This window comes from Gavia stellata, chromosome 8 (assembly GCF_030936135.1).
Source record: "Gavia stellata isolate bGavSte3 chromosome 8, bGavSte3.hap2, whole genome shotgun sequence".
Lineage (NCBI taxonomy): Eukaryota > Metazoa > Chordata > Aves > Gaviiformes > Gaviidae > Gavia > Gavia stellata.
Window position 1 is genome coordinate 23,906,681 of NC_082601.1, and position 24,040 is coordinate 23,930,720.

Genomic DNA, 24,040 nt, shown 5'->3' on the forward strand with positions numbered 1-24,040 from the left:
GGAGCGAATCCAGAGGAGGGCCACAAAGATCATCAGAGGGTTGGAGCACTTCTCCTATGAGGACAGGCTGAGAGAGTTAGGGTTGTTCAGCCTGGAGAAGAGAAAGCTCCGGGGAGACCTTATAGCAGCCTTCCAGTACCTGAAGGGGGCCTACAGGAAGGCTGGAGAGGGACTTTTTACAAGGACATCTAGTGATAGGACAAGGGGGAATGGCTTTAAGCTGACAGAGGGTAGATTTAGATTAGATATTAGGAAGAAATTATTCACCATGAGGGTGGTGAGGCACTGGAACAGGTTGCCTAGAGAACTTGTGGATGCCCCAACCCTGGAAGTGTTCAAGGCCAGGTTGGACTGGGCTTTGAGCAACCTGGTTGAGTGGAAGATGTCCCTGCCCATGGCCGGGGGTTGGAACTAGATGATCTTTAAGATCTCTTCCAACCTAAAGCATTCTATGATACCTTCATAACCTAGCTTGAGATACTGGAATGCAGGCTCACCACAGCATCTGTAAAGATATGTGTATATATTGCCATGGTTGGACTGTTTTTAGATACCCAAGTTATTTCAATACATAGTGTGATGTTATCCACAAAAGATGAAAGAACTCGGGTACTTTACAAATCAAGTGTGTGTTAAAATAACTCTCCCAGTGGACTGTGGCATGCCACTTTCTTTTCTCCTTTATACCTCAAATAGCAACAGACTGCATGTAGAAAGGGAGCAGGACACTGTAGCTGAAAGTAGCAGATCACCTTATGATTATGTACATGCAGCAAGGATTAGAAAATAACAGAATGAATACATGGAAACTATGCAGCATTCCCTATCATAAACTTTAGCAAAAAGCTGCTCTTCAAATTGAACTAAATCACAAATATATCTTTATTACAATGAAAACAAAATTGGAATAAGCCTATGCACCCAACAATACTAAGCATGTACAATAAAGCTACCGAGAATAAGTAGAACTGCTGCTAATCAATGCAGAAATTTGATATTAAGACTATGTAATGCTATAGGACTATTATTTGAAATGTACTTCAAATTTTATTATCTACAATAGAGTATTTTTATGTTCCTACTTCACCACAATGTTTTGGCTTCTAGATAGGGCCAGTCTGTTACCTACACATCTAGGGAAGCCTTCTTAATTGACTTAAATATTAATTCCTGTGCTTTATCCATACTTGTGCTTCCGCATGCAGGCTATGGTTAATGGTTATGCATATCTGCAAATTGACTATGTCCTGTAATAGCTTCTCTTTCTGACACCAAACAGATTGTTGAGCGATGCAAACTTTCCCCATAAGATTGATACCCTGATCATTCCCTCTCAAAGCAGCTGCCATTTTGGCATCCTGAGGCTGAAATAAACTTGGCATGCAGCCGCAGGAACACAGGATCCGAAGGGCTTGCAGTCACTGCTGGCAGGAACAGGCTTGTACCATGACCTGATCCCAACTGCATGGTGGTTGCCCTGCCATGTGCAGTTGGTCAGCAAGTGTTTGTAACATCTGTTGATTGTTGTTTATTGCCTGCAGAACGCTGATCTGCTCAAATTTCTTTTCTAGCTGCTGCACACCTGGCAGATCTGGTAGTTGTATTTCCGCAAATACAGGCAAATCAGTTCCTTCTCTCAACAATGGTTAGTCAGCTCCAGGGGTGACAGTAAAGGGCTTGAAAACTGGTGTGTTGAAGGTTGGAGTGGAATAGAGAGAACTCCTGGAGGCTTTAAATATTATGTGAAAATGAAGTGACAAAGTGGAACAGAGAGCATTTTTTGACACTGAACACTTATTCTCTGATAAGTACAGCTGCAACCCACACTGTACTGCAAAAATTCCCAGAGATGGAGAGTCAGAAAGCGTCACGAGGGACATTAATGCTTACCTACAATGAAGCATGCTTTTTTACTAACACAGCATGTTACTCAAAGGAGTATGTCAGCCAAATGAATGTGCATATGTTCTGGTATCCCAGCTCAGCAGCTGATAGCTGTGCAGAAGCTAACTTGTGAATTTTCAGATATAGAAATGGCTTTTTTAACAAGGCAGAGAAGGAGGGAGAATCCAGAAACCAGATCTGGCTGTGGGTTCTGCTGCAGCTTTCCTCTGTGATACTGGGGCACTCTCTTCCCCTTAAGCAGACCATCAGTCTTTTCCACTTGGAGATTATAATACTGCTATACCTCACAGGGGAAGAATGAAAATGCTTTGAGATAGTCCTTTATGTTCTGCATGGAAAACACATCATTACTGTGGAATGACCGCATTTTATTTGATTAACGTTAAGAACAGATCCACAGTAAAATGGGTCAGTGTACCTTGATTTGCACTCAAGAAGCAAATAATCATGCCTTTATCTAACTGCCAGTTAGTTGCTGAATTGCTTAAAAGTGAACCTTGATCCTTGGAGATGCTGATTGACTTTAGAAAAAGTTGAGTAATAGAAACTGATGCATGCATTTCACTCAATGTGGTCAGAAATTCACAGAAGTTTACTTGCTTGTCTGCTGGAAACCATACTATTTGTCTGTTATGTACTAAAAACACACACCCACAAGTAAAGAAAGCAATATATGTGTGCCATGCAAGAAATGATAGAAAAGGTACAGCCCTAGTGAAAACTGAGAACACCTCTCCCTGACTGTATCATCTTGCCTTCCTCAGCTGTTTGTATTCCCAGATGCATGGAATGAGCTTGGATAGGTTTGGGGTGTTCTCTTTGAGACTGCTGGTCTGAGAGACACGTAAATAAACAAGGCAGAGAACTCCCAGCCCGCTGACCCAGGCAATTGAAGAAAATATATGTAATTGTTGTAATGTGTATTTTAGAGTAGTTCCTCTTATAACATAAAATAAGACTGGGCTTGTTTAAATGCGAATACCATACAAAAGTTCAAAACCTGATTTTTAGAACTCTCAGAAAGAAAATTTCTCCTGACAGAATTAATCTGGAGAGAATGACCAAGCAAGTGGTGGTCTGAAAATAAACATTAGAGTAGCTGTAGCATATAGAAATGTGGAAATCTGTTTGTGCCATAAATCTTTTACCGATTTATGATGTTACTGGAATAACTGTTTAAAACTCAGTGCCTTAAATCTTGATTGCCTACAAGGCACAAGTAATTTTGCCTTTTCCTAGGAAGGGCACTTGAAGTTTAGGTGTATAGAATGATGGCAGAAAAATAGTGAGAAAACTGAATACATAATGAATACAAAATTCAAAACTGCATTTGAAACCTTTCTAATACAATATAAAAATTTGCAATTTCATAATTAATGAATGACCTTTCCTTCCTTGCCCCAGATTTTAGTTGTTTGCTACAAATGAACAAAAGAACAAATTGCTTGAAGTCAGCGAAGCCAACACAGCAGCTTCCATAAAACCCTTTGCCAAACTGATTAGATTTGCAATTCGCTCACTAAGCCTGCCTGGTCACGGCAGCATCATGCAATGAATCTTTTCACTGAATAAAACTGGATTTGCAGAGGAACTAATTTTTTTTTGTATGAATACTTCTGTAGTGCTTGTTTAAACATGAAATTGTTCCTGACTAACTCATATGTGAGCAGTCTTATTCTGGAATTAAAAAAAAAAAAATCTTCTTCCTGTTAAGTTTAATATAGCTGCTTAATAATTAAACAGAAGCAGTTAATTGGAAAATACTGCATATGCAGACAATCCTCAGTCTTTTTCCTTTGGTGGATGTAAATGGTTAGCGTTTGGATAAAGAAGTGGTATTTTTAAAAATTCTTCCTTGGATAACAGATTTTCTTAATTTGTTTATTTTCTTAATGTTTTAATTCGTTGGACTAAGTGAGAAAGTGAAAGTATCTTGAGAGTTTTTGCATGTAAAATAGCAGTACAGGTAGATTGGCATGAAGGTAGAAGAATCCTTTGTTTCTGTATAATAACTTATGAAGCTCCAGAAACTAAAGGTTGCATTCCTCAGCAAGGAGCTTATGAGAACTACAGTGTGTTCTCAGCCTCCACATAACTGCTATTCACATCGAGGCAAAGCAGGGAGAGGGTACAACCTGATTTTCATTCATACAGTAGCTCAGATCCTGAGCGGACTGGGCCTTTATGGACTTTATTTAGGATTTTTTTTTTTTTACAGCCTTTGCATAATTAACATTTTCACCATTGTTAGTGAGCACACTAGCAAGTGAGACTTAATATAACAAAAGATTGGATTTTTTCATTATAGATTGATTTAAAAGACTAAGATTAATTAAAACTATATATTGTCCAGAAAAGAAATATTTTTAAATGGTGATCCAAACGAAGTAAAAAAGATGACTGCGGTGCTCAGTTCTACCTTGTCCAATTTGTTCTTTGGAAATCAGGGTGTTAATCTAAAGAGAAAAGTGAATACATTTGTTAGATTTATTTTTATTTAAAAAAGAAAAGAGAAAAAAACTTCTATTAGCAAAGAAAAAGTAAAGAAAGTAGAGGAAGCATCTTTGAGGCTGCTAACTTTAGACCTTAACCAGAGAAGCAGGCTCTGCTGGCTTTGTCTGCAGTGGTCTGAAAGTCATGTTTAAACATGTCTTGAACAGAGGTCCTGTTGAAGCAGTGGCAGACACGGTTTGGTTGGCACATGTGAATGAGGTGGCTATAGTACCAAAAATGTAAAACTGTTTTTTTGATAGTCACTGTCTATAACTTTAATCTATTTAAAAAAAAAAAAAAAAAGATTTCTCTGCATGGTTCTTGTCAATCACTGGAAATGGCTGTGCAAACTGACTGGGCTTTACCTCCTCCATGGAAGCCAAACAGCCAGCTGGCTGCCCTCACAGCTGGGTCTGATCTGGGACCTGATGTGGGGAGCAGGTGTAACAAGTGTGGTAATGACCAAGCAGCTGGTTCCTAGTTTGCTGCAAGGGGAGTTGGGGGACTCAGCTATGCTGTGCTGTTACAATAAGCTGGATAGTGACCTAGAGACCAGATTCCTCAAGTGACTGTAATTCCTGGTCTTGTGCCTTGCAGACTGTCCAGGGCTGGGTCGTGTGTGTCCAGCACCCAGTGCAGCACTTGAAAGTAAATGCTATCAAGGTTGTGTGGAGTTGTGCTTTGGGTGATGGCCAAAGACTATTTAGTTAGAGTCTGTGTGAGCTGGGAGAACAAAAGTGTTTTGTCCTGAACAATGATTATTTTTGGCTCTTGATGGAGTTAAAATATGTCCCATGGAGGTTCATTTTGCTTCCTGAGCTCCCAGGGAGAATCTCCAGGGAGATCCTATGAATATCTTGCTTGTAAACCTTCTCTCTTTCTCCCTCGCTCCCTGCAAGCAGCTACCCAATAAATACCTTGCTTACTTTTTTAATCTCTTCTGCTGGCCTATGAGCAGTGGTTGGCTGTTTTGGCCCAAATTGGCTGGAAGATGCACATATAGACAGACATTGAGGGAGAGTTGGCTACAATTGCCCAAAAGTTTGCATCTGGTATTGGGTTATGTCTCTCTGCTGTGATGAACAGCGGTACAAGAAGAGCAAGGTTTCATGTGCAGGACAGTGTTGTAGATCAAGGAGCATGCATGGTATAGACGCTCTGGGACGCAGTCAGTGCTACAAGTTTCACCCGTGGTCATGTAAGAGATTTGGGCATATATATGTCTGGCTGAGAGCGCCACAAAATCAGACTGCAAAGGGGCCTATGATGTGTATAATGATGTTTAAGCTTAGGCTGCCCTTACTGGGGGGAATCTTACATAATGGTGTATGTAACTCGTAAATTAGAATACAGATATACGTTCAAAATTACTGCAGTTTTATGCCTTAGTTATCAGTAATTTTGAAGGAACATCCTTAATTCCTTCCACAGCAACCGAAACTATGGGTGGTTAGTTCCCATTTGTCACCAGCATTTCTCTGATCTCTGCCTAGCTACGCTCATAAAGTGCCTCCAAGTATGTTTACAAAGATGTTTACTCTCCAAACAGTTCAGGCTGGTCATTCTGAAACTACTTAAGGAATGTACCTGACAACTTGGGTGGAAAAATATTCTCTCGATGTGAAAGACTTAAAGAACTGCTATATAACACTCATTGCAGTGTTTGCCAAAATTCTGAGTCTGGACCGAAATATTTCTTTCAACTCATATTTTTATTTGTGTAATACTTTTTATATTATATAGAAACATTAAAGCCATGATACTAAATGTTAAAACCTTAGACTTAAGTCTTTTAAACCTGGAATATCATGCCAAATTCTAAACAGTTTGTCTGCAGAGGTAAAGTATTTTTACTCTGCAAGCCAGTAAAGAATGGCAGAATTATGTCTATAGTTGTTCTAGGCATCAAAGAGAAAAAGAAAAGTTACAAGACCACAGCAACATCTTCATCTGGAACTGCAGTTAATCTGATTTAAATATAGCAACAAGTAAAAAAGCTGCATCTTAGGAATCTTTCTGAAAAGACAGTAAAGAAAGAGAGATTGATACATTCTTCATTCAATTATAAATGATAAAAATACAGTATCAGTTCTGTATAATTCAGAATACCAAGTGTGTAAATATAACTCTCTTAATGCTCTGGTTTCTAGACTGTTCAGAGCAAAACATTTTGCTTACATGGTATTGAGCAGTTTGTCTTCCTTACTACTGTAAGCACCTTTATCTCCTGTGCTGGTGTTTGCTAGTCCTAACGTCATTGATAACAGAGAACCAAGAAGAGCCATAGAGGACATACTAGCAAAAATAATCTGATAGCCTGGCTGCATAAAAATTCAACTGTTTATTGTAGCTGTTGCGATACATCTGTTCAATAAATGTAAATAATTTGGAGAACATGCAGTTCTAAAAATGGTATGTATATTGTGTTCGGGAGAAACCATCCAGAAGGTTGATCCAGGCTACTAACGCTTAAAACTAGTTTATGTTTCTGAACTGAAACAACTCTATAGCTTTAGAACCTGCACAGTCGAACCAAACCTTTTTGGCCTGTATCATTTTTTTTCTTCTGGAATTACATCACTTATAAAATCAAGCTCCCTTTTTTTAATGAAATAGGAAGGGAATGTTTACATATTTTGGCTTTTCAGGGCCATTTGATGTGTTGCATTAGAGCTGCACAGCTGAGTACCCATAAGTTGTCTATTTCTTTGCATAGTATGTTTTGTTCATATAAATGATAAAAGTTCAGAAACGTAAAAGCATTGTGCCTTGCCTTCCTTCTAGGGAAAGCCTAGAATGTGTTGCCAAGCTCTAGCTTTTCCATCCCACCTCTTCTATTTTCCAGAATTTTTTTTTTTTTTCCTTTGTGATTAACTGCCCGATTGTATGGAGGAGGGAAGTATTGCTGGCACTAAGGTTTGCTCAATATGTAGACACAGCAGACACCTTGTAGCCCTTTGGCCGAGTATCAACACACCATTAGTAAGCGGACAGCTTGAAAACTCGGAAATAGCAGAGCCAGAGCCTTGGTTACAAAAAAGAGAGACAGCTTTGATCTGGCCACTGCTTTTCTTAGAATTGCCCCATTATTATGCATAGCAGAGTGCTCACGTTTAATTGGTCATCATACCTAATCTTGGTCCCCCTTTATACAGGGATGGTGCAAAAGAGGAATTCCTGAAGTACATGTTAGATATAGATAACCCACCGCCTGTTTATTCTGGAGGAAGAGCGAAGGAAGGAAACTGACATTTTTTTAAAAACTTTTTTCTCTCCTCATCTAGAGCAAATGAAAATAGTACAAAATTATGAGAGACCATCCAAGGTAACTCTAAGCTGTTTGTGTGCAGTTCTGCTCCACCCTGTATATGGTCTATTTTTGTTGTTCCTGCTGTGGTCACTTGAGACAGGTTTTAATATAACTATGTTTTGGAATGCTTGTTACTGCATCTGGAGATGAGAAAACTCTGTCTCCCCTCAGCAGCCTCTGTGGATAACAACAAACAGATACAACATGCCCAGGCAGCGCTGGCTGGAGGGAGGGAAGGAGAGAGGGAGAAGGCAGATGAGTCTGACATGCCAGTATCATCAGATGGCTCTGGATGAAAGTATTTCTGTGACTCCTTACACAAGTTACTGAGTACAAGCATTACGTAGAAAGTAACTAGAGTTACTACAGGAGTATTATAAGCATGCAGGTTTAAATGGTCCTGAAGGGCAAACTGCTAAGACTTTGGTACAGACCTCAACACTATTTTAGAAGACTTGTTTTCAAATCTTTACTAATTACTGTGAAATAGGTGGATTGTAGTAAGCCTACTTTCTTGTAATTAGTCTGGGACCCTTCCCTCTTATGGTCCTTTAGTGAAACCGTAGGACAGTGTTTATGCCAGTACAGTTTTCTGCTGTAGCAGTGACTGTGAAGTGATTGAACGCTGGATTAAGACTTTGAACGAGTTGGGCATGAAGAGTAGGCAGAGAAGGACCCTATTAGCAATAAATATGTGGGAGCCTAATTTAACAAAATTATTTGTTTCCACACTAGATGCACATTTCTGGTGTGTTTTCTCCTCTTTTGATCAAGGGTGTTTTGGACTTGAGCCAAAGACTTGTCTATACATGGAGTTATCCTAGAATAATTACTCCGGAAAAAGTAGCCTGGATTAACTCCATGGGAGCAGGGTATTGTTCCAGGAGTTATTTGGAGTCTCAACATATTTGAGTGCTCTGTCTCGATTGCTCTTTTCTCACTTTTTGTGGTATCTGTTGTGTGAAAAGAGAAGCTTCTCTCTTCATATCTTGGATATTGGTAGACAAGAAGAACAGAGTATTGAGGTGCTTGGCACTCATGAGGTTTTAAAACCTGGCATCTGCTTCCCTAAACCAGAGCACTACTTCAAGACTCTGTTACAACAGACTGAAACCTCTCTTTCTCTTGGGTGGATGAAGTGCGTTAACATAGGCTTGCAAATACCCTTTTGGAGTTATGGGTGAAAGCATGAGATAAAATGATCTGGGATCCAGACCCACATATTGTTTTCAAACAATTAACAGGTCGGGCTAAGAAATTCAGATTTGTTCAGAGATAGGAGATACTAGAGGAATGAGGCTTAAAGATGACTTGCATGTAGTCTTGCGTCTGTCCTCATGTGCTGTCTGAAGAGTCTGGAAAACAGAGATACGAATGCACTGATTTTTTTTATTTTTCTTTTTCTCATGGATGTGTTGCTTGGGGAATACAGACTGAGTATGAGAAGCAGGTGGGGGGGGGGGGTCATGCTGTCCATAGCTCTGTATCAATCTTAGAGCGTTGCAGAAAGGTGTTATGCACATGGTCAGTACCTTGATGTGCCGCTGAGCATCACCCAGAGCGGTATCAGCTCTTACCTCTCCCCGTGCCCCGTAGGGTGTCTCTGCCCTTCCCACCGCCGGTGCCCGCGGGCTGCGGCCCGGCCCTCACCTGCAGCCGTGACCCCGGGCACGGCTTTATTTTCAGTTGTGAAGAGCAGACAGCCGGGGTCGGGGGCGCGGGAGGCGGGGTCCCTCTGCGCGCCCCGGGAAGCGGCCGGCTACCCCCGGGCGGGGCGGCGCCCGCGACTGCCCTTCCCAGGGGAAGAGGGCCAGGCCCCGGGGGACATTTTGTGCCGGGCCGTGCCCGCCGCTCCGGCGGCGGGGGCGCGGAGCTCCTCCGCGGGGAGCCGCCGCTCGGGGGCCGGGCAGCCCGCGGCGGCGGAGGGCGGGGAGGGCGGGGCGGGGCGGGCTCCGTCACGGCGCGCGGAGCCGGCGGGGCACAACGGGCGCCCTCAGCGCGGGGAGCGGTGGCGGCGCTCGGCGGCTCGGCGGCAGGTTCCCGTAGCCGGCAGGAGCAGATGGCGGCCGCGCTCCTCCTCTACCTGCCCCTCCTGCCGGGGCTGGCCGGCGCCTTCAACCTGGACACAGACAACGCGATCAGCCGGCGAGGGGAGCCGGGCAGCCTCTTCGGCTTCTCCCTGGCAATGCACCGGCAGCTGCAGCCTCAGGAGAAACGGCTGTAAGTGCTCCCGCGCCCCGCCCGGCCCCGTCCCGGGCCGCCCGCGGGGATCCTCCTCCCTTCCACCGCCGGGAGACTTCCCCTGGCGGCGGGCCGGGCCCGCCAGCCCCCACCTGGTGGCCGCCCGCCCGCTGGCGGCGGGGAGCGGAGCGGGGCCGGGCCGGGCCGCGGGGCGCCCCGCGGGGAGGGAGGGGGCTGTGGCGGCGGGGGGGCCCTCGGAGGGACGGGGCGGCACCTGCCGCGGCCCGTGAGGTGCTGCGGCGCCGCAGGCCGCCCGGAGGCAGCGTGCGCCCGGGCGGGGCGAGAAGGGGGGAAGCGCGCAACAGCCCCCGCTGGGAAACCTTCCCGCCTCAGCTGCGGCGGCGGTCTCCGGCGCGGGCCCCGCCGGCGGTGTCCCGTGGCGGGCGGCTGTGCCCGCGGGGCCCGGGCGCAGCGGGGCGCCGGGGGGCTGGAGCCCGGGGCGGGCTCCCGGGGCGGCGCCGACTTGCTCCGCTGGTGCCCTGGGGCTGCGGGTGCCTGTCCAGGCTGTCGGGTTTGTTCTCCCTGTGGTTACCCGGCCTCGGGCGGCGCAGGGGCTGCTGCTCAAGACAGAACCTGCCCGGGAGTGCAGGTGGGAGGTGGTACAAGGAAGATGGGAGAAATAAATCGATGTTGGTGGCATATGGGTGAAAGCTAGGAACTTCTTTTGGGAAATTCAGAAAGCAAAGTAAGGCTCCTTTGTATATCTTCAGGATCCTTGCCTCTTCGTGACCATATCTGAGCAGTGCCCGACCCCACCCTATCCAGTAGTGCTGGATGGAGTGTGTCTTGTATAATGCATTGTTATTAAATAAATGTCCCTTCCCCAAACACTTAGTTCTAATTCAAGGGAAGACAAGCCCATAATCTGTATAAAGTTAATGGGAGAAGGAAGCTGGAAGGAATTTGTATCCTTCATAAATTTAGCTGGTAAACTTACTTAAAAGTCCTGTGGGCCCATTTTGCTCATGCTTGTGTTCTGTGTGATTTCATAAAAATTACAGTGCGTAAAGGAGTATAAATCACAAATGCCCACGTTCTGTCTTCCATCTAGTAGACAAAATGACCCATGGTATCCTGAAGAATGAAATACAAATCTGTGAGCTCCTTTTCAGAGGCCTTTATCTTAATTCTTGACAGGATTACTCTTGCATTGGTCTCATTTTAGTTCTACTAAGAAGGCAGTGCTTGAAGCTTGTTAGTTTCCCATTGTATTGTCAATACTGGTACAATGAGCGTGTCAGAATATGCAGAGACAGAAAGCCAATTACTGAGAAGTCAGTCGAAACACAAGAGTGGTCACAGTATTCAAGCTAGTGTGTAATATTTGGCTGAAATGCTTCAGAGATTATTAGCATGAAAGTTCTGTATTGTATGTATAGTAAGTGCTTCCTCAGGCAATCCAAATCTGGGGGCAGAGCAGAGCCAGATGCTATCTGCCTTGACATGGCTTTCTGAATCCAGGCTTTCATGAGAAGCAAGGGTCTCTAATACAAAACCAGACTAGAGAAACTGTGTTTTATGTGCACTTCTGACTATGAGACATCTTAGCTATTTTTAAAATCTATTCATGAGTTTTAGCATAAGAATTTGAGTGCTCCCCGGGTAGCTGCTGGGTACTACTTTTGGCATAAACCCTTTTGCATCACGCAGGTATGTTATAGTCACTTTGAGCATCATTTTTATGTCTGTGAGAATAGTGGTGTGTGGCTGTAAGAGAACAAGACATTAAACATGCCAAACTGTAACTATCTTTCATAGGGACATAAGTGCGTTTAGCTCGCTTTGTGTCAGTTCTGTCTCATGAAACAGATGGGAGTTTTGGTGGCGAAACTTGAAGTGAAGCCTTCCATGTTAGGCTGTGTATTTACATCAGATAAAAATGAGTAACGTTGAACTAATACCGAATTATTTGTGTGGCCTGTTCCATGGAAACCATGTGCAGTTTCTAAACAGCTTGATTCTATAGGTGGAACAAACAGTGTCTGCGTCCAGATACTCAGTGAAGGTAGAAAGTTATGGGAATGGAGGTCATACTGAGGTCTCCTACCGAGAAACAAGTGTGTCTAATGCCTGTATGCTGCCCATTATCTGTAACAGCAGGAATTTTAGTAGTTTGTTCTCAGGGGTGCCATACCTTTGCATTCCCAACTGCATTTTGGTCTGTGTCTTATCTCTGCTGCAAAAGTGGGTTTATGTGCAGCTATCTCTTAGTCAGATAGAAGTATTTATTTTATCCCTTCTTATCGAATGGATGCTAACTTCAAAGCTCAGTTACAGTTTGAGTGTGAACACTGTTAAGTAGTTGCCAAAAATACACAAACCCCATTTAATCATTGAAACTTAATTAAAAGTAACACTTGGGTTCTCATCTGGCAGGGACCACCAGTCCAAAAAAGCCTGCCAACCCAAGCACCCCCAGGCCCCTCCAATGTTACAAAATTAGAAACCGTTTGTAAGAGACATGTACAAGATCAGTCAATCCTTGGAAAAACAAGCAAATGGGAGAAGGTGAAATACATGAATTCTATTCAAGGGCTGTTTTAGTCTGTGGCTTGGAGCAAGGCTTGGCAAAGCAAATAAAATGATGTGTAATTTTTCTCTTGCCTCACTTAAGTGTTCTTAAGTGAAATGGTTCCCTCTTCCTCACACTGGATAATTCAGTGTTAAACATTGTGAAAATCCTCTGTAAAGTTGAGGGTGGAGAATGTCTAGGAAGTGTGACAAACAGAGGTACAGCTGAAATACCCTTTAATTAAACATGGTATTTGCTTTTGATCACCTTTTTTCTTAGTCACAGGGTACTATGGATTACATATTAGCTTTGAATGGCAATCTAGTTAGTGTTAGCTACTAATGCCATGTTTGCTAATGAGGAATTACTTAAATCCCAACAGTATGGGTAAATGACCGTTCAAGAACTGCTTTGACTTCAGCTGTAGATGGTACCAAGTATAAGGCTATGGACTAGTGCAGGTTTTTGTTTTTCTTTGTGAATATCTTCAGGTAAGAAAGCTGGAAAGTTTGTCAGTTGGAGAGGAGAAAAACTTTAACAGTGACTGAAAGTGGACTGCTCATGGCATGTGGGTGTGAAAGACAGCCGAACGCAGTCTTAATGTGCATCAGGGCAGCATTAATGTTGGAAGTACTAAGGGCAGCCTGCCTGGATTTCTGTGTAGAGTTCTGGTTCATTATCAAGCAGTGAATCAGGTAGCAGAAAAGGCTAAAGGAGCTTTAAGAGAGCTGGGCTTGTTGCCCTCTATAAGATTGTTCGGTTTTTAATCTGTCAATATGATGAAAATAAGGGAGCTCTGGTTCTGCAAGGGGGTGGTGGCACAACAGCAGTGCGTTTCATTTGCAAACTGGAAGAAGGTTTGTAACTTGGGTCCTAAGACTTAGGGACAGCGTAGCTATAGAAGTAATGGGATTAAAGTTTAAGTAGTCCTGTGATGGAGAATGTGAGAGTGTCTAGCATCTGTAAATGCAGACTACACTTGCTATATGTATATATTAGCTACTATATATTATAAATGTGTTACTGTTATAATAAATACATTATTACTAGCGACTCACTCTATATAGTGAGCATAGTCACATGTGTAATTTTATGTATATAGAATATATATATATAAAAATTATGTGTATGTATACATAGTCCATGTAAGATGTGCAGCAGGTCTGTTCCAGTCCTTTTTGGTTGTAATTCACAATGATTTAAGCAAATATCTTGAATTAGAACATAAGCCCCAAGAATGCCTGTATTTGTGTATAACTTTACTTGGAAGTAATTCTGATACTATTTTCAGTAGAGGTATGGAGCTGAATTCATGTAAGCTTTTTGTTATTGTTTAAGGCAAAAAAGGATGAGATGGTAGTAATCAATATTCAAGATCTTCTCATCAGCTGAAAAGCTTTGTGGTTGAAAGCTGTGGATAGACACTTTATGTCAAGACTGCACTGACCATTAGCAGCCATAAAGTCCTAAAAATTGCAGTATCTTACTGAAATTTATGCTTGTGACAGGTTTTGCTGATGCTGCGTATCTCTACTGTGGGCTGTTACGTCAATACATAACAAAGTTGCCTTTGGTCAGCAGGGCTGCTGACATTGCTGTACTGCTGCGGTGCATCCTCAGTGGCATTTAGCCAGTACTTCTGTGTTGACTGAGGGCTTGTGCTCATAGATGCTTCGCTCCAGCAACAAAAGAGCTGGATTGTGCTGGTCTGCAGTGGAAGATGACAGTTACTGCTTGCAGAGGTGATGTAGTGTAATTCAAGCTTCAGGTGGACTGAATTAATAATAGTGCACATTTACATCTTCAGGATTTAAATGCTTTAATAATGCTGGTCTTTAGTGCTTCTGTCAATTAGAAAAAAGGATTTATTATTAATTTTCCTTGTTTTTTTTTTTTAAGACTATGTCCTTACTGTCTCATTGCACTTAGTATTTTATTTTCTTAAGTGTGTCTGTTTTTGTCTATGCAAGCTATTCTTGGATAACCTGCTTAGCATGCTTGATTACTTTCTTAATTAGTGATAGTAGAGGAGTTTGTCTATGTCTGAGATAGATGTTCTGTGGCAAAGGTCAGGATCAAATGAAGTGGGGAAGGAGGAAGGAGGTGTAGTTCAAGAGTTTCCCTGTAGTGGTAAGGGAAAGATTTTTAAAACGAAGATCCATCATACTAATATCACGGGTGAAAGAAGTGAGAAGATAAATTTACATTGTATAAGGGGGAAGAATGTGGAATTGCTATAGGTGGAGTCAAACTGCAGAAGGCAAGCTTTTTCCCCAGTGCTAAGTTTGAGTTTTGCTGAGGGTTATCTGTGGCAGAGACACAGCTGACAGGTTTACAGGTCAGGTATACAGAAGATTGGAAACACTATCATATAATTGTCACTATCTGACTCTCATTCTTGCAGGTGGAAAAAAAGAGGTCAACATCTTTATTTTTTTTTGTTGTTGTTTTCCTCAAAGGAACAGGAAAGAATTGTGCACTCAGTGCTGCAGAACTGTACTAAGGCAAGAAGGATGAAACAGAGCATTGAGCTGATATACACTGGGAAGTTGCAGTAGCGTAACCACTTCTGTCAATGTAGAAAAAGAGCAGACCCTGCAAGGCACTAGTGAAGTCACAGGTCATACAGCAAAAATGTGCTTCTACCAGGACAGTTTAGTCCAGGTGGCCCTAAAAAGGCTATGTCAGGAAAGATACGCTACAGTACAGTCCTTTGCCATTAGCTGTGTGAGTTCACAGGTTCAACTTCACTGCAACGTTAACTGGTGTGACAGCCATTCATAGTGTAAAGCTAGACTTCCCACACGGTAAGTGGCAAACCTCTTATCCCAGTCCTCCATCCCCTTGAGAAACTTGTTTTTCAAGAGGTCTCATGCTTTTTGGATAACGTTTTTTTCCTATGGTCACCTGTAAGTGCATAAGAATCTTAAGTAACCCTGTGGTAGATGTGTTATTTTTCTTGTGTTACTAAGAATTAACAAAATTCATTGGTGTACTAGTGGGAGCTTTCCATGAGTAGGGACTGTAGCAGATGCCTTTTGTCAGCAGTGATGATAAATGGCCTTGTGTGCAGAGTCCAGCTTTGAGAAACAGCCTAGGTTATCAGCTTCAATTATAGCTCATAAAATTGTTATGCTCTTACTGGAAGATGCTAGTACCTGATACAACTCCTTGGTTTCATAGCTTCTTGTTTTTACCTATGCTGAGCCTGATCGATGGATCAGTTTCTAATATTAAGAGGTACCATGTCTTTGGTAGGGTTGCTAGAGCATAACATTTACAGGGTAGAGGTGATGACAGGTTTAGAAGCATTTTGGCTTATGCTTTCTTATTTTTAAGTGTCTCAATAGATGTGAATAGAAATTTGTGGAGGCACAAATTCCTCTTTCTTCAGGCTCTGTGTTTGGAGAGAGAAGGGTGTTCTGTAAGCTGTTACTCTGTGTAAAACACGGACCTGCCAAGCCATTCCAAGAACGTTAAAATGTAAGTGATGGCGCAATTAACCAAAATTGCTTTAAGTTCCTCTGGTCCAAGTCTGTTGTACTCATCCCTTTCTAAAAGGATGGATTTTATACCACGTAGCTCTTATTAAATAATATTAGGATGTAAAACAGCCCTGATGAACACAGCATACGTTAGCTCCACAAGCTCTGTTGCGGCCAAAGTATTAGACAAGTCTCAGAAAATAGATCAGAAACTTAATCTTGCATCCTCTAAAAGGTTAAACAGTGTAACTGGAACAAAATAACGCAATGCAGGCAAGGACAGACCTTGATCTCAGGAAGGAGGAGAAAGGCTTTTCTCTTTAGTAAAGTGAATGAAAACTAATGAACTGCACAACATATGAGTTAAGGACAAAGGAAAAGCATTCTCCTTGACAAGTTGTTGTGTTCTTGAGCAGGGGCTGTGGGTCCTGACAACTCTGCTTAATGATGCCTGAAGGCTGGGCAGAAAAGTGTTGGGGGAGGGCTCACAGTTGGAAAGACCAGCAGTTATTCTCTTGCTTTTCAAACTCAGCTGATGTAGACACCCGCAGATGGGCAAAGTAGACATGTCTGTGCGCATGTCTGACATAAAGCCTTCCATGAAACTGTCGGTGAGGTATTCGATTGTGAAAAGGAGTTGTAGTCCTTCACAGTGTTTGCTCTAAATATTGGGGAGGAGAAGTCATCCTATACCCTCTGAGGCTGACGTATAGGTCAGTTTGAGAACTGTAGTTTTAAGTTGGATGGGCTAAAATGTGTTTGAAGAGCATAACCACTTAGCATCTAAAACCTGACGTGGGAGTGAGCTGGAGAAGTGTTTTTTTCTGCAGTTCCCTTCATGCAATGAGCAGTGGGGTGCTGACTGGGGTGTGCATGCTGCGTGCATGCCCTGCCCTGGTTCTCAGCTGCATGGGCTGGAGCTGAGCGAAGAATCAAGGCTCTCTGTGGCACTGGCATCCTGAAAGCTTCAGCTGGCAGTCAGTTGCTTGAAGCTCGTTGCTGTCCCGATCTTGCGGACTGACTGGCACAAGAAACTTTATGGGACTCCTTAGACTTAAAATGCGAGCCCGTCAGCTACAGAAGGGTAGAAAATGAGGGAGACAGAGAGAATAGTGATCAAGGTGCAGGGCTGTAGAGTGAACCATTTAAGTATCTGAAGTATGTAGCATGCACGACACAAGGCCTGCTTTCTGTGTGCTGCTCTGTTCCAAGGCAACAGGATTTGGGACAGACGTTCCAGGAGTCCTTCTGCAAAAGGGGCATTAAAGGGAGCACTATATCATTAAATTACCTATGAGCTGGAATCTTAAAATTTAGCATTTTTATTTGAGGATATAGTTTTCCTTTGTTTTCTGTTTTCATGTTTTGAGAGCAGCAAAGAGCTTTCAAACGGATGTGCACAGAGACACATGTACTGGTAGTGTTAAGCACAGAGGCACAGTTGTAGCATATCTTCCGTTAATAATTCTGACACAATTTCTGTATCAATTTCACTCTTGTGCTGGCTACCTTGGTTGTGAATAAGACTCTTTAAACTGGCATATAGTTTCAAGACTAAACCATAAGGCAACCCTACCATCAGGTATGGATCCATCTTCATCCAGATGTGGAGTTGTATGTACTGCATTGTCTACTCTTAAAAATACCATTCGCCTCTGTAGAGTCCTAATTCATCCCTCTTTTTGTTACGATCTAGTAGAAAAATGTCTTGTACTGTGGCAGGAAATAAGAGTCTGCACTGTATCTTCTTCAGAAATACTGGCTAACCCCATCAGTCTGCACCTGGACTGTTTGATGGATCTGATCTGTAACTGTACAAGATGGATGTAAATCTTTGTAGTATGACTGTCAAATTAAGTATTTTTATTTAATGAAACAATTTTTATTTAAGTTTCTGAGAAGTGTCTTTACTATTGACTGCCCTTTAATAAATATTCTGCTGTTGTATAGGTTCTTTCATCCAAAAATCTCACTGTAATTTATAGTGATATTATTTCTTTAACTGTAAAATAGGAATGAAGAGGAGCACAAAATAACTGTTGCCATGCTAGCTAAGATTAGTGCAATTTTCTGTGTAGTATATGTTACTAATGCTGCTAATGTTAATTTGTAAATAACAAAGAAAAACTTATGCAGAAGCAGGACAGGTAGGTTGGCTTCTCATAAACGTTTTTTCTTAAAGGATAACAAGCAAAGAAGAATGGTTTACTGATCTAATTTGTTACTGTCTGGATTCTCCACAAAATAAAACAGAACATTTCCCAAATTAGTATGTTGGGTTGCCTGGCACATTACAGCAGTAAATTGTTCACCAGTCAGCATAGGCCATTCTTTTCTCCTCTGTTAAACTCTACCCAAAACCCTTTCCATGTGTGCCAGAGCAACTGTCAGTGTTGTAAGGAATGCAATGTGGTAAGTTTTCATAGGAGATACCTCATTCATTTCAGAAGAACTGCTGTTTAAAATCAGCTGTTGTTTAAATGTTTCAGAACCAGGCAGGGCTGGACGAATCATTCTAGCCATAACTGTAAAAATGCCATGTTTTGGGGACATATTCTGTGGAAAGAACAAGGCTGAAATTAGGCAATTGGGCAAATGGCTATTATAAAAACAAGTAAGCAAAAATCCATATTATTGAATGAGCAGATGGTGGTCTGTACTGTGAAAAGTTAGCTAGAAAATTAATACCTCATAGTGGTATTTAGCAAGGGTAGGTACAGTAAGAGGCACAGGAATATTTGAAGAAAGAAGTATACAAAACAGTCTGGAAAACATTGAATAATTCATTTATTAGCATTAGATATTGTTGATTGAGATATATATATATAAGCAAGTTGTTGCTTTGAAATAATGGCAGAAGAATGTAGCCTAGAAAAGCAAATGTGAATGTGGAAAAAAAAGTCTCACTTCCATTTTTAAGGGAATTATTCAGTATATTAAAAATAAGTGAACTGAACCATGGGTTAATAAAGCTCCATTCACAACTTTAGCATGAATTGTACTGTATTCTTGCTATGATGCACTTCCCTTGGGTTTAAGATATCGAGAGTATCACATGTTCTAAGACTATTTTGAGAATTCCTTAACTATTCCTTTGAAAAAGAGAATTGCAGTTACGTTGTTTTAGTTTAAAGAACAGGCCAGATGTATTCTGCTATGAAGTACCTGATATTAGATTTTGTATCAAAATGATAGTAAAAAGTGCTGATTCTTCTTGCATTGTGATTTTTGGAGCATTTGCTAGCATGGACTGACCTTTTTTGGCTCTGTTGGAACGTTGGCTGTTTTTCTCGTTTCCTCTTACAGAACTGCACCTAAAAATATGTCATTTCCTAATATTGATTTCCTTTAAGCAGTTGTACTAATGTGTGTGAGGATGTTTTGACTATGTTTGGAAGCGAGAAGGTCTGCAGGATCAAGAACAGAAGCGAGGGGGGTTCATGGGATGCTCCCTGTCTAGGTGCTGCTACAGCATAAAAATGTACTCAGGTCCCTCCAGGGTAACATGTATGGATCCTGCACTGTATTTCACTGTCGACCTTCTAGGTTACTTGTCAGCTGTATTCTTCTTTGCATTTGTTTTCAATTTTCAAGGCGTTTGGAGGAGAACAGCAAACAGCAAACAGAAATGATCAGCGTTGTTGCTAATAGAGTTTGCCAAGAGTGTCCGTAGGAATGGCAGACTTTCTTACAGAGACTGAGCGTTGTTTCCTTTTTAGTGAAGATGACAAAGGCAATTTTTCAAATGGAGCTAAATGAGCTTAGCTTCTGCCTGCTTCAGCTGGCATCGATACCCTCCTCAAAAGTAGGTCTATGAAATCTAACTTTAAAAACCAAAGCAAAACAAGATTGTAAATACGCTGGGAACAACTCACCCCTGTAGTGCCCGAGGTTGTTTGCTCAGCAGCCCATGCGTGGGTCAAAGGTCTGAGGGAAATGCATGTTTATCCTGGAAGTGCTCTAAAGTGGCAACCAGCTGTTGCTGATAGCAAGCACATTGTCATTGTTTGTAGTTGAATTTTCTGCATCCCTCTCTTCTCATAAGCTCTTTTCACATTGCTCTTGTATGGGAATTATAAAGATTGGTTAGCCTTGCACTTTGTCATTGGTGCTGCTGAAGCTGCATATAGTGGTTAGATCTGCTGGCTCTTAAACCTTAGCCGTGCCTAGCAGAGTGTGTGAAAAGAAATCATGGCTCATATTTAATTATCCATGTTTGTTTAGTGTGAAACAAACCTTAAGTGAAAAATCACACTATTTTCTTGGCCAAAGATGCTAAAATATATTTGGTATATTTTTTTCTTATATAGCCAACTCTTGTAGCTGCTACTAAAAATATGGCATAATTGTGCAAGTCTCTGTAAACTTTTCATCCACTTGACTTATTTTTCTGTTAGAGAAATGTTTGATAATTACGTGGTGTGACCCCAGAATGTTGCTGGAAGAGGTAGGTTTCTTCTCTCTTCTAAGCCAAGCTATATTCCTGCATATAGTGGAAGAATACTTTGTTGTTGTCAGGTCAAATCCAGTCATAGTAATAGCTGCAATACTGTTTGCACAACTTTCAGCCTACAGGAACACAGGGTGTTAGAAATACTTGAAAACAAATAATTAATTCCAGGTTCTGCTCACGTGAGAATGTGAGGAGTGGTGAAAGATGGAAAAAAGTATGTTTGAGTGGAGGCATGTAAAAATTAAGCGTGTGTGTGTGGAGGGGGAGCAGTATATAGCAGAAGAGAATGCAGTGGGTTTCTTGGAGTAGTCTCAAATATAAGTTACTTTGCAAACAGAAAAGTCTTGTTCTTGGGTTTTGCAAGCTGGTTGAAATTCTCAGCGTTTGTACATTCCTACTCATGGTAAAATATAATTGCTTCTTCTTCCGCAAATATGTATATGGAGAAGTTTCTTCTGAATATGTGATCTATTTCTGTTGATCTATTTGATCAGTGTTTCATTATCTACATGGAACATAAAAAAAGGCTCCTTAAGTGTCCCAACTGCATCAACATTTGTATGACTTGGTTCTCCTATGAAAATACCTGTTGGAGTGATGTTCTTCCAAGTGATTTGAATGCCTGTGTTTTCAGTTAATTTGAAGGAGTGGAGGTACTATGTGTCAGTACATGTACCCAGTGACACATCTGCTTTTGTGATTAAGTTCATGGCTTGAAGAAAAGCTTTACTCAAACCGTGGATCCTGTTACATGCATTTAACCCAGGGCTATCATGATTTTAAGACTGAAGGCATAAATCGAAATCTGTGCTTTAGCGTTGCTGTTGAAGTGTGTGTTTGCTGGCTGTTTGTGTACTTGTTCTCTGAAACATTTATTAGGGATTATGTATTGGGAAGGTACATGCCTTTTCTACACATGCAGAGCTATTTAGCCTGCTCCCACAGGATACCTCTCTGTGGTGCCATGGGCTTATGTTGGCAGCTGGGAGGGCACAGCTTAGCTCAGAGTGCCAGTGTTGGTCTGGTGTGGGTGAGCATCCCAGTGGGGCTCTAGCTGGTATGTTTTAGCTTGATGGGATGAACTTCATGTGCTCAGACGGTGAATCTGCCAAACTTGCGTACTACTGTTTCTGTGGTTGTGTATCTAGTGCAAGAGGTTTCTGCTGAGAGAACTGGGGTTGTTTAGCCTGGAGAAGAGGAGGCTCAGGGGGGACTTAATCGCTCTCTACAACTATCTGGAAGGAGGTTGTAGAGAGGTGGCTGTTGGTCTCTTCTCCCAAGTGACAGGACAAGAGGAAATGGCCACAAGTTGTGCCAGGGGAGGTTTAGACTGGATATTAGGAAAAATTTCTCCACTGAAAGCGTTGTCAGACATTGGAATGGGCTGCCCAGGGAGGTGGTTGAGTCACCATCCCTGGAGGTATTGAAAAGACGTGTGGGTGAGGTGCTTAGGGACATGGTTTAGTGGTGGACTTGTCGGTGTTAGGTTAACAGTTGGACTTGATGATCTTAAAGGTCTTTTCCAACCTAAATGATTCTGTGATTCTACCTGTCTCGTTTTCCCCCCTACAATTCAGAGGGGAAAGGTGGTAAGTCTGGAAGAGAAGGAGCAGCAGGGATCTCATAAATTGTACTTACAGGTGAGGGAACCACAGCTTGGGTTAGCTTGGGGAGCAGTTGCTCTTCAAATACTGCAGGGCTGTGGGATTAGTAGCTGTTGCATGTTATATTGCCCATTGATTCCTGTGTGAAATGTCCGTCCCACTTACTGTACTTCTTTCATGCCTTTTAATGGTTTAGTTACGGTAATAAATGAAACTGATGTACTTCATTCAGTGAAGGAAAGAGAGGAATGACATTTCAACCTAAATATTTGTTCTGCACAGTATTAAAACTCCTGCAGTTTTTTTTTTTTTTAATGGCTTTTGGTATGTTGATGAACAGTATGTGCCTGTTACGGTTGTTACCTCTCTTAACAAGTAGCGCCTTCAAATACTGACTGGCAGCACTGCGTTTTCAGGTTGCTTTTTGGAAAAAAAAAGTCTCAGCAACTGGTTCCACATTTTGATGACTTCCATGTTTGTTTTCTAAAACATGTACCTAGAAGATGATGTGATACTCCTTTCATTTTTCATGAAGTTCAAGTAGAGATGGCTTGTGTAGGGGGGGTGCAAAGACAAGCCCGGCAAATACAGAGAAGTTTAAATCTGAATTTAGAGGTTTTCTACGGCATGAATGGCCAGCAGCCCAGGTGCAGAAGACAGTAATTCCCGATTTCTGTCATGCACTTGCTTATTTGAGCCTGTAAAGTGAGCATGTCCACAAAACACTGATCACAGCACTAACTCACAGCTCTATATAGTAGTGGCAGCAGCTGCTTCTTTACCAGCCTGTTTTGCCACAGGAGCCGGGGCAGCGCTGGGCGAGGAGATGGGCCAGGGCCCTGGTGTGTGGGGGCTGTTGGCATGAGAGCGAGATTGCAGTGTGGGGCGTCAGGGACGGGCAATTCGCTCTTTCTGTGTCTGCAGGTAGCTGGAGACTTCTGGGTCACCCCTGCTTTATTGCAGCCATCCTTGCTCGCTTGTCCTGCTGCTGTTGGGACCGGCGCCTTAGCGCACCGTCGCTGCCTGCAGTGGAGAGTAGCTGGGTTGTGCCCAACTGACTGGGGTGGGACTCGCCTGGTTTCAATGAGCCTAATGCGGGCAAGGTGGCTGTGGGCAGGGCCTGGGCTTGGAAGTGCTAGGGCCTCGGCTCCCAAGTTTGTTTCTTGAAATGGTGCACTTGTCACTTCTTGAGTTAAACCCCATGTTGGTATAAGAGGATTTCATGCAGTAACAGGCACTGCCATGTTAGAAGATCTGAGTGAAAATCCCTTTAACATTATTTCTTCCATAAGTTTGTCATGGATTAATTATAAAACTGTCTGATACATGTTTTACAGTATCACTTCATGCTCAGGTCTGTTCCTGGCGTGGGTGTTGTTCTTTCTTTTAAATCTGAAGGAATGTATAGCTTGTAAGGGAGAAATTAAAATTGTGCAGGTTTCACTTGCTATTTGACAGTATGAAAAATGTGGGGTATCTCCTGGTTAAAGCCAGAGAGTGGTGTCTGAAATGGAAAACTGTCTTTTGAAACATGACTTTGGAGCAGACTGTACCGTTTCTTGTAAGAAAAATGCTTTCTACCAATGAAAATGAGGTCTGCAAAACCTATTTCAAATCCATACAGGCAGGGCTCTGAACTGTGAGGCGAAAGGGTTTATTTTTCCATGTAACTTTCAGAAAGTCAATAGTAAGTGGCCTTTCCAGAACAACAGGTATCTTTGTAGTTCCAGTTTTGCTTTGTAGTAGCTTGCCCTAGTCCTTATGCTGCTTTTGGCTTCTTTTCCCAGCCTCTATCATAATCCGCTTCCTAAAAAAGGCTGAATGAATTAAATGAAAATCACAATCCTTCAAGTGCCAAGCCTCCAGGCAACAGAGATTAATGGTGTACTTGGCCATGGCTTTGCACTGGTGGTTGGAAAATGTAACTGTGGAGCAGCAGATTAGGAGAATCATCAGGCACTTAAAATAGCTGTTAATAACAGGCTGGCAGTGATGGGTATCTCTGTAAAAAGTGTCACAAACAAGTTCCCTGCTGAC

General features: G+C 42.3%; 1 protein-coding gene across 4 annotated transcripts in view; it reads left to right on the plus strand.

The window, feature by feature from the left end:
• The first annotated feature begins 9,767 nt into the window (after positions 1–9,767).
• Positions 9,768–24,040, plus strand: part of ITGA6 (integrin subunit alpha 6) — a 46,198-nt gene continuing 31,925 nt past the window's right edge. For all 4 annotated transcript variants that reach the window (XM_059820722.1, XM_059820723.1, XM_059820725.1 and 1 more), the window contains exon 1: positions 9,768–9,928. In XM_059820722.1, the coding sequence (XP_059676705.1) occupies positions 9,768–9,928 (161 nt within the window). The remainder of the gene's footprint in view (positions 9,929–24,040) is intronic.